Source organism: Lathyrus oleraceus, chromosome 6 (assembly GCF_024323335.1).
Source record: "Lathyrus oleraceus cultivar Zhongwan6 chromosome 6, CAAS_Psat_ZW6_1.0, whole genome shotgun sequence".
NCBI lineage: Eukaryota > Viridiplantae > Streptophyta > Magnoliopsida > Fabales > Fabaceae > Lathyrus > Lathyrus oleraceus.
In genome coordinates this window covers 260,346,109-260,357,412 of record NC_066584.1, presented here as the reverse complement: position 1 = coordinate 260,357,412, position 11,304 = coordinate 260,346,109, and the positions used below count along the sequence as shown (strand labels likewise).

Below are 11,304 nucleotides of genomic sequence, written 5' to 3'. Positions count from 1 at the left end.
CCATGGACGCCCGTAAGACCTTCATGGGTCATCTCCTTCAGCGTGATAATGGGTGGACCGTCAGTCGGGCTGGCACCCGTCATCGCTGTGCAGAATGCATAAAATTATGCATTTTCCACCATATAAGCCCTTCCGAACCTCCGATTTCGATTCCATAAAAGTCCCCGATCTCAAAATATGACGTACTACAATTATTTAATGATTAAAACAATAACTTAACACATGTTATTTTCAATTTTCTCAAAACCATATTAACCCCAAAGCTTCAAACCTTAACAATTTCAAAACAGTAATCACTTACTAAATTTAAAATTTCATGAACAATCCAATGCCTTATTGTAGGTTAACGACTCCTCTACCCACCCCTTACTAAATTTAAAATTTCATGAACAATCCAATGCCTTATTGTAGGTTAACGACTCCTCTACCCACCCCCATCATGTAATACACCTAATTGGTAGCCGTTTCTTCCCCATTACCTTAGATTTCCAACAATTGATGTTGAATAAAGAAATCTCTATGGTTCGTTATTCAAAATTCTATCTTTTCCTCTTTCTCTCCTTTTGCCTCTTTTCTACGTATGTCAGATGTTTCCTTTAAAACCTAGTTTTCTCCCTATTTTTAGAATATATAGTCCCTCGTCACTTTTTTTAATTATGAATTTTGTCCAACATAATACTAGCTTCTCTAATCCCACCACCTATTTTCTCCAATTCTCACTAATTGTCCAATTCTACCATTTTATTACTTATTTAATTAATTCGAATAAAACACTAAATATTCTAATATTTAATTAAAATTCTAATAAGTTCTAAACAATTAAGCTCATCTCTTATTCTCTCCGTACCTATATTCTAAGGATACTTACCCCACGCAATAATAAAAAAACATCAATTAATTAAATAAAAATCTAATTAATTCAATTAAATTAATTAATCAAATTCGGAGTGTTATAGCAACCCCTTTATATGTGATCCTGAAAGCAATAATGTCGGCCTTTTCATTGGTCCTCACTAACAAATGGAGAAAAAAATTAAAAAAATCAATTAACTACCGATAACTATAAAATTTATGTTTACGGTAATTTCAAAAATTTTGATACTATTTTAAAAAATTGGACTATCGGTATTTTCATAATTCTCATTATACATGTATTTGTTTTTTTTCTAGAAATTTCAAAATTGTCGATATAAACTCATACGTGTGTACCAACATTTTTAAAATATACATGAGTTTTTACCGTATATTTTAACATTGCCGATAAAAAAACATGAATTTGGATGAAATTGGGAGTATGTATGTGTTTACAAATTTCCAGCATCACCAAGCAAATTTTGATAAATACGAGAGTTTTGAATGGATTTGAAAAAGTGATTTTAAAGTTGTGAATGATAATATTATAAATTTATTTAATATGTGGGACTGTGAGATTTAAATTGGAGGATGAGAATGTTAAATTCTTAAAAAAAAAAAAAGTTTGTCTTCTCGAATTAGAGACGCAGACAAATAATTAGGATTGACATTGTGTGGTTCCAAATATAAAAAAAAATAGATAGAAACTAACCATCATAATTTTTTAAATTAGAAATAAAAATAAATTTCTCTCTCTCATTCATTATCACTACACTCATGATTCCAATTAAAAGAAAACTTAATTTTAAATAAATTTAAAATTATGATTTAGAATAACATTTATTGGTTGTTTTTAAAAATATGGAAGCAAGAATTTCTACCAAATATACCAACTTTTCCACTTTTCTAGCATTAGTCACCAATGAGGGAACTTCTCCTCTTCAAAGCAAAAATCAGTTCTCCCCAATGAATGTCTCCCATCACATGCAAAAATCTCTCTCCTACCTTTACTTATATCTTACATTCTTCAGTACATTTACTTGTCACCACAAAGTCTAAAGTGCTCAAAGCCTTAAAAGAATGGATTCAAACTCCCAAAGGTACAAATTTCCATCTGTTATTAATCCATCAATCTAAATTGTTAGATACAGATCAAATGAGTTATAAAAAGAACTCAAAATTTCAACAACCGATCTTTATCAATGACCGAGATTGCCTGTCACAATGATTGCTAACCACAGATAATCTGTTTCCTAAAAGTTTCACTATGTCCATACAAAAAAATGATGAATGATAATGTTCAAGACCCTGCTACATTGTTTTACTTCTCCAACCTACCCATTAGTGTGGCAGCTAATGATTCCATTACTCACAAAAGATCAAAACTGTTGTGATAAATATGACATATCAATCAAGTGCAGCTTTATTCTTTCGTCCAGTTAATGGCTTTGGCAAGCCATCAAAGATCGGTTTTCCAATAGCTGCAGTCGAAAGCGCCTGTAAATCTGGTTTCAAATTCCACATTGAGGATGGCCAAATGGATGAGGAGCAGCTGCTATCCTCCTGATCTTGCAAACAAGATGTACTGGACGATTTCCTCACACCAGATGAACTATCAGTTTGAAAACCATCCCCTGTGACCATTGGCACAGGAGTAAAACCGTTTGATTCAGAATCATTTGTCACTGCAGTTCGGCTGGCTGCTTTCGGTCTCAGAGCTAAACCCTTTCCTGTTCTTGATGGAAGACCGCCACTGCTGCCAATATCCTCCTTCAGAATCAACTCCGGTATCCTCGTAAAGTCAGCTACAGATTTCTGACGTCTCTGGCCAAATTTGTCATTCCATTTGTCAGAGCCAAGTTCCCAGGTTTCTGCAGCTGGTGCAGTATTATCCTTTTCCATAATCTCTTGCAAAATGACATTGACTAAACTTTTGGATTTTCGGTGACGACTTAAGGGTCGGTCAGCCATTGCTGTGTTCTTGGATGATGAACCGTTTTCTGAGTTTGGGAGAACTTGAAGTCCATAATAACCCTGTAATGAGCTCATAGCTGGAGAGACCTTCCGGTCAGAACACTTAAATCTTACGGACTGGAATGATTCACGCAGTTCTCGTTGCGGATCATTTGGTGGGCTGTTAGAAGAGTTGCCATATCTGATGGAATAAGATTCATGGTCATCAGTGATTTAAATTCCATTGAGAAATAAATTCATCATGTGAAGTTTAAAAAGAAATCATGGATTGTAATCAACATTTACAAGGAACATTATGAATCTATTTTCTTGTATTACATTTCTTGTGAAATTTCCATCTATAGCTCTTTATATGGTAAGAAATTTAAGACAAATGACAGATTGCATCATATCATAGTTATAAAAAAAATCCCCAATGATACCTATTAGAGCAGAATTACTTCAATAAGATTCTTAAATTGCAATTTTGAATGAAAACAATATTTAAGAGCAGGATGCAAGAAACATAGAAAATATCCAAGACAATAAGAAGATTATTGTCAAGGTAAGGGTGTCTCCTGTTCGTCTTCTACCTTAAATCACCTCACCGTATTACAATCTAGAATCAGAGCACGGAAATGATGGATATAAGCCTTTCTCAAAAATAAGTAGTACCACATATGAAAGAAGAAAAAACATGTTATGATAACAGAATTTGGTCACATGACAAGAGAACAGTATAAAGGAAAAACTAGAAGTTACATAATATAATGGAAAGTGAAAGAATTTGGCTTAATGTCATGGCGAGTGCTTCCATTGACCATTAAAAAAAAAACTTAAGAAACTGTCAAAAAGCCTTCTATACATGCCAAAAGTAAAATTCCCACAATGATGCAACACACTGACAGTGGATGTACGATAAAAAAAACCATTTACTTTAATATATTTATTTGGAAAGCTTACGGCCTAGAATTTCATTCTAGCTCTTGATACATTTTATGTTTCCACCTTCAACTTTAAGGCTCAGTTTCATAACCAGAGCAAAATAATGAAAAACAAAATTTCCTAGATACTGTAGAGGGTAAATCATGATCAAGGCTCAGTTTCAAACTATCAATGAAAAACAAAATTTCCTAACCCCCTCCCTTCATCCTTCTATTACATCTAATATGCATTTTTTCCACAATAATAACGATATGGTCTAATTTCACAAATAGAGTGCTTTTCCTCAATGGCTAAATCAAATAGAGATGAACATACCCAGGAGTACTGGAACCATTTGATAAACAAGGAGATGGAGGGTGCCTTCCAGGTAGTGGAATTTGAACTGTTTTAAGTGCAAATATCTGATGGTCTGTAACAAGGCTATTCATTCTTTTGATGTCTGTAACCTACAATTTCCCCCAAAAAACATAAAGAGCTGAAGAAATCACACTTCATCAAACAACTCATTTTGAAAAATAAGAATAAGAATTCAGTACAATGTTTTCGTCACTTCAGAAGTGGTGGAGGAGACATGCGACTAACAAAAACAACAATGATAACAACATATTGGTGTAAACTCTTCAACAAAACTCAAAAACAAAAACCACAGCTTGAAAATAAAGATAAACGTAACAAAATCATCAAAACCATTTTTAAACAAAAAGATTTCACTTGTATTAGAGTAGATGTTTGGATTTACCATGATTTTTCAGAATCACGATCAACTGGCGTGATTTTTGCAAAAAGCTACACTTTGAAAAGCTTTTAAAATATACTGGGCCATCTTGGTTTCACAAAACTCTATGTCACTTCCAATCCAAACTTCCACTTAGTGTGTGTTTGGTTCTACGGTGACGAAAATTGATTCTAAGAGAATTGATTTTGGAGAATTAATTCTGGTTTAAAGTGAGTTGCATGTAAAAGGATTTATGCTTGGAGATATTTTATTTAAAACTGAGTCGAACTACAAATTTCAGTATAAAAACCACGTTTAAACTTAAAAAAACTAGAAATTCTTGCTTCAAATTCTAGCTTCAAGCATAATCAATTCTGAGAGCAAAATCAATTCTACTTTAAAAAGAACCAAACACCTCAAAATCATTCCAAAATCAATCCTACACCTCTAGCATGAATTGCTTTTGGGTGAATTTCTTGTCAATTAACTTTCTTGTCAATTAATTTTGTCCCTACATGCATGCGTCATGATTACAACCAAAAATAATCCAAAAAGCACATCATCATATCAGAAAAATATGCAGCCACATGCACCACCCACCATCAAAACAACAACAACAAAAATTGCAAGTCTTAACTCCATACATCATCATCTCATACTTTCCGCATCAAATTCCCAAATATTATAAAAACAGGTGAACCAAAAAATTACAATAAAAACCCATAACATATTTTTACTAAAATTCAAAACAGTGTTCAACACAATCAAAATAACAAAACTTGATATATTAGGTAACGAAAAGGAAAAGGAAAAGTACCTCAACACCATATTTGATTGCAATACCAACCAAGGTATCCAATTTGGATACATGATGTTCAATGTATCCAAGCTTAGGAGGCGATGAAGAAATCGAAGAATGCATCGTAACTGATTCACGATCAGTATCACACAACAATTGATTCTCATAATAATCATTGTTATTCTCGTTCCAATTTTCCCTTTCCATCATGATCTATTCAAAATCAACAACGCAAACACATTCGAATTCACATATTAGAATCTGAGGGGAGAAACGTTGAAAAACAGAGTAAGGAAGGGATTGAAGAATTGCGATTGATGCAATTTGCGGATCTGAGGGTGTTGTTTGTTTGTGCTTCTCAATTACGATCAATGTTTCGTTCTGGTTTCTCGGGAAAATTGAGAAGGAAAAATAGAAAACTCTTTCTCATTCTGTTTCTCTCTTTTTATTATCCGCAGTCAAAAAGAGTGAAAAAGCGCATGGCCTTTTCCGTAATTTTATCTGCGATTATTATAACCTATTTACTTTTGGGTTATTTTGGTCACCCAATAAACTTTATCAAAGCTTCTTATTGATTTTATGGATTAAATTAAACAAAAAAAATATCTTCTAATTAAATTGACTATTTAAAATTGGAGTGGATCTTCTTCTATAAAGGAAAATTTTACTTCGTACCCCTATGTTTAATCTCATACCCCTACAATTCTTTAAAAATTCCAATTTTATCCTTAATTGATTTTAACCAATTTATTATTTCATTTTTACCATGCAGTTGAAACTTTCAAAAATTACACATTTCACCCTCGTACCGGAACTCCTGGAAAAAGCCTTCCGATATGTATTTTTTCAAAACCGAAAGACTTCACAAAAGACATCCAGAACACATAAAGTAATGAATCGGAAGTCTTCACGAAAGAGTTCCGGTTCTTTAAGAAAAAAATCACGTTCCGGAACACTTCTTGAAAGAGTTCTGGTAAACAAAGTGACACATTCCGGAACTCTTTGAAGAAGTCTTCCGGTTTGTGTATTATGTGTTCCGAAACTCTTTCAAGAAGTGTTTTGGTTTGCTTTTTTTTCTTCTTTTTTTTAAATTTTAAATTTTTTTTTTATTGTGCAGGAATGAAAAATCTTCCTCAAATATGTGTAGATACTTCTGATACGTTTATAACGACTGAAAGATTTGGTACACGAGAAAAGGTGATCAGATGGATTAAAGAGGTTGGAATCAATAATAAAGTAACTGTTATTATTAGTCGTTTTGATACTGAAACAGGAAAGAGAGGGAGAAGTAACAAATTAGTATTTGGTTGTGATAAAGGTGGGAAACACAAGAGTACTGGTAGTGGTACCCAAAGTGCGTCCAAGAAATGTGGATGCCCATTTAAAATCAGATTAACTCCGGCAAAAGATGGGTCTGGTTGGAAGATTGATGTAAAATATGGGTTACATAATCATGGTTTACCTGATAGATTAGAAGGTCGTTCCTTTATTGGTAGGTTGACCACAGATGAGAAGCAACATGTCGCTGATTTGACAAAGAGACATGTACCACCTAGACACATATTGCTTTTCTTGCAAGACCGAGATCCTGAGAATGTCACTCGGATTACGCAAATATACAAGCATAAGAGTGTGATACAAAAAGAGATAAGAGGTCCTGGAAGTGAGATACAACATCTGTTTAAGCTTATTGAGGATGCATGCTATGTCTATTGGAGTAGAAAAATGGATGACTCGGAAGTTGTGAGAGAGATATTTTGGGCCCATCCTGATTCAGTTAAGTTGTTGAATATTTTTCTGATTGTGTTAGTTATGGATAGCACCTACAAGACAAACAAATATAGACAACCTTTGTTTGAAATTGTTGGCATGACATCAACCGAGTTTACTTTTGCTGTTGCATTTGCGTATATGGAGTCTGAGCAAACATATAATTTTTCCTGGGTATTGGAGAAACTAAAAGAGTTGTTTGTGAAGAAAGACTTGTGTCCACAAGTGATTTTGACAGATAGAGATCTTGCTTTGATGAAAGCAATTGAAATTGTGTTTCCCAGGTCGATTAATTTGCTATGTAGATTTCACATTGACAAAAATGTTGGTGCCAAATGCAAACAACATGTGGTGAATGACCTGCAAAAGACGATATATACGTTATGGATGAAAGTTGTTTGGGCTAGTGATGAGGTTGAGTATGGTGAACGGTTGCATCAACTTGAGCAAGCATGTGTTGATTATAGTAGATTTATGAATTATGTGAAAGACACATGGTTGACTCCACATAAACATAAATTTGTTGGAGCATGGATTAATCAAGTGCTATATTTGGGTAACACAACGACTAATCGGTACGTCTTATAATTTTTTATGTGTTATTTTTATATGTGATATTTTTTCTATGTATTTTTTATGTGTTATTTTCAATATTTTTAGGGTTGAATCTGCTCATTGGAAGTTAAAGCAGATGTTAGTAAACAGTATAGGTGACATGGTCAAATGTTGGGAAGTTATGAATAACAACTTGAGGTTACAACTGGAAAATATTAGAGCTTCTTTTCAAAAGAGTTTTTACGAAGTTGAGCACGCGCACATAAGTCCCTTTTATGGTTATTTGCGTGGTTCCGTGTCTCGAGCTGCTTTGAGACGTATTCCTGAAGAGTTATTGAGAGTTGATTATGTTGGAACTAACAGGAAAATATGTGGTTGTACTCTTAGAACATTTTATGGGTTACCTTGTGCTTGTGAGTTAGGAAGATACACACTAGGTGGTATACCGATACCCATAGATGTTGCTCATGTTCATTGGAGGAAACTAACTATGGAAGTTGAGTTAGAGGTAGGTGCAGATGATGGATCAGAGGTGGATATGACTTGTGCAATGGATGAATTGTGGAAACGATTTAGGTCATTAGATGTTATTGGGAAAAGGACATTAAATAGTAGAGTATGTGAACTAGCATACCCAACAATGACTCCATTATGTCCACCATCCGAGAAACTAAAAACCAAAGGAGGAGTGAAAAAGAAAGAGAAAAAACCAACAGAATATGATGTTTATAGGGACCATTCGTATCATGAGTATGTTGATAAGGCATCTCAATCTTCACAAAGGCAATCTCAACCATCACAAACTTCGAAGAAGTTAAAATTATCAAAGAAGCAACCACAATTCAGTCTTCAATTTCCTAATCATATTAGGTCATAAATTGAAGATGTAGTTAATGTTGAATCAGATGGTAATTGTGGATTTAGAGTCATTGCATCATTGCATGGATATGGTGAGGATGGTTGGCCAATGGTTCGCAAAGAGTTAGGGTTGGAAATAATAGACTAGGATATGTCAACTTTGTATGACAAGTTAGTTTCTAATCGGTTGTCAGAAGTGAGAGAATCTTTGATGATAGAATCCTTTAGTTCACAGCCACCTGAAAAATGGTTGACTCTACCAGATATGGGTTACTTGATAGTGAATCTCTATAATGTTGTACTTGTCTATTTAGGCAATCCGTGCATGACTTTCTTTCCGATGACAAGTTCACATTCACCAAATGTCTCTATTTATTACATTGGTTTTGTTAACCAAAATCATTGGGTTCAGGTACGTATTTTGTATGACAAGTTATTTTATATGATTTTATATGGACGCATCTCTAAGATATTAGTATAGGGTAACTAGTGCAGCTGCTCCCCAACTATATCTTGAACATCTATCTAAGTCCATAAACAGTAGGAGGTATCATGTCTCTACAAGTGTAAAGGTCTTATCGACAAAAATGGTGGAACCCACCAACATCAACAGATATGCTCTAGTCGCATATGCCCAGCTGGAAGCAGCTCTATGCTGTATGAATAAATCGTATAACCACTCCAACTTATAATACGAACCCCTGCAGCTACGAACATGTGATTGTGCCTCATCCTGTGACACTCCTAAGTAGTCTACAACAAGTTCAACAGCTACCTCTTCCGTGACATCCTGAGGACTCCAGAAGATACCCATGATGGACAAGTGAAGCAGACATGAGACATCATCCAAAGTAATGTTCATTTCACCAAACGGCATGTGAAATGAAGATGTCTCTAGATGCCATCTTTCCATAAATGCATAGACAAGTTTTGTGTCTATCTTGTTCAGATTAGTTCTCTGAAGTGAAGATAAACCAGATCTAGATACCCAACTCTCCATCTGTGGTGGAAGAGCCAATGAAACCCTAGATGTCAGCTTCAGTCCATGTCCAACAACCTTCAACTCTTTCTTTGGACCTCTTTCCTAAAAACAATTAAAACACATATTAGAAAACACAATATAAAATATTCAACTATTATTCATTTTCAAATATATCCCGTTTATTTACCTCACCAAACCATAAATACCGAGCAACATGATGCTCGTACTTCACCAAAAGAGACGTATCGTACGACCCTCCTGGATATTCAGCCGGCTCAGTTGTAGATGAAGATGCGCCCGGCCTAAAGTGCGGTCTGGAATCCTACCATCCGCACCTCGTCTTCGAACCACTACAAAAAAAAATTATAAAAAAATTATTTTTAAAAAAAATAATAATAAAAAAAAATGCACCGGAACACTTCAAAGAAGAGTTCCCGTGTGGAAAAATAAAAGGTTGACTACCAGAACACTTCTCAAAAGAGTTCCGGTTTAGTTCATCCAAACCGGAAGTCTTTAAGAAAGAGTTCCGGTATACAACCAACCAAACCGGAAGACTTTCTAAAAGACTTCTGGTTCAATGCCCCCAAAAGCCAACAAACCAGAAGACTTTAGTATAAGTGTTCCGGTATACACTATGTGAAACCGGAAGACTTATTCTTAGTGTTTCGGTTTACAATGCCAAAAAATCCAAAAATGTGTGTTCCGGAAGTCTTCAAGCGCAAATGGGAAAATTTTCCATTTCTGAAAAATATACCCTATTTATATGAGGGTATTTTGGTCAAAAAAAATATTTGTAGGGGTGTGGGTACAATTGTAGGGGTACGAGGTAAAGTTTTTTCTATAGAGTTATCAAATGGGCGGATCTGGCCCAACGCGTTTTAATACGGGGCCAAAACATATAAATGAGTTGAAGTAGGTTTAATTATTTTATTAACTATTAAAAATGAGTTCGATTCAATTTTTAATGGGTCATGCGTTCTGATGGGTCAATTCGACCCATATTTTAATATTATAGTTTGAATTTTTATAAAAAAGTTGTAATGGATAAAAGCAACCTAATATAAGTAGAGAGTAATCATAAACTTAGTTATGTGATGTTTAAAATATTCATCAAATCAACATTTATATATATGAATATCACAATAACATTCATGTTAAAGTAGAGATTAACGAAATATTATCTCCAATACTAATCAAATTTTCTCTTCATCACGCAATCAGTTCTTTGATCATATGATCTTGAAAATATATCTTCATCTTTTTTAATTTTTCTTTTCAAATGAAAGTACAATTATTCAATCATATCTTAACTTAATATTTTTTCTCCAAAATTAACTAAAATTATTTTTAATGGGTCAACCCAAAGTCCGTTTGGCTTCCCCGACCCGACCCATAAAAAACATAGGTCTGGTGGGCTGGCCCAAAAAGATAGGGTCGTATTTTTTTAAAAGATTTTTTGTGACCCGGTCCACTCTAAAATATAGGCTGATGGGTCAGTCCGATAAATCGAGTCCATTTTGAAAAATCTACTCTCCTATGACAATATTATTGGATGGTGTCAAGTGTCCATCTCCCCATTAATGTTCCATTCTAATGATTTAATTAATCTAAAGTGAAAAAATAAGTAAACCATTCAGATTTCACTGGATCAAAATATCAATGTCACGGGAGAGAATTCTAATCCATTTAAAATAGATTTGAGAATCAAATGAATGTGAATGTGTTTGCAATTTAAATATATGTAAGGAAATTTTTAATTCCACTGTAAGAGGTAAAAAACACCCTATAAAAATTTAAAAAATGTCTCTTTGGATTTCGGAAACGTATCTTTGGATGTGTCTTTTGCTTCACTGAAACACCCAACTAAGACTCACC

General features: G+C 34.1%; 1 protein-coding gene across 2 annotated transcripts; it reads right to left on the bottom strand.

Annotated features, from left to right (window-relative positions):
- Positions 1-1,953: 1,953 nt before the first annotated feature.
- On the bottom strand, positions 1,954-5,750 carry LOC127093309 (uncharacterized). Of its 2 annotated transcripts, XM_051032218.1 has the most exons (3): positions 5,283-5,743; positions 4,066-4,196; positions 1,954-3,007 (listed from the first exon to the last, which is right to left on the bottom strand). In XM_051032218.1, exons 1-3 carry the CDS (start codon positions 5,472-5,474, stop codon positions 2,260-2,262), a joined length of 1,071 nt encoding a protein of 356 aa, XP_050888175.1. In that variant the 5' UTR covers positions 5,475-5,743; the 3' UTR covers positions 1,954-2,259. The 2 variants fall into 2 exon arrangements, with proteins under 2 accessions (XP_050888175.1, XP_050888176.1); XM_051032219.1 differs by lacking the exon at positions 4,066-4,196 and having other exon boundaries at positions 5,283-5,750.
- Between the last annotated feature and the right edge of the window lie 5,554 nt (positions 5,751-11,304).

Excerpts from the sequence above, each read along its gene's own strand:
- LOC127093309 (XM_051032218.1), bottom strand. The coding sequence starts at position 5,474 with ATGATGGAAAGGGAAAATTGGAACGAGAATAACAATGATTATTATGAG. Across the intron at positions 4,197-5,282 it reads CAATCAAATATGGTGTTGAG|GTTACAGACATCAAAAGAAT; the intron begins GTACTTTTCCTT and ends GGGAAATTGTAG. Across the intron at positions 3,008-4,065 it reads AATGGTTCCAGTACTCCTGG|ATATGGCAACTCTTCTAACA; the intron begins GTATGTTCATCT and ends TTATTCCATCAG.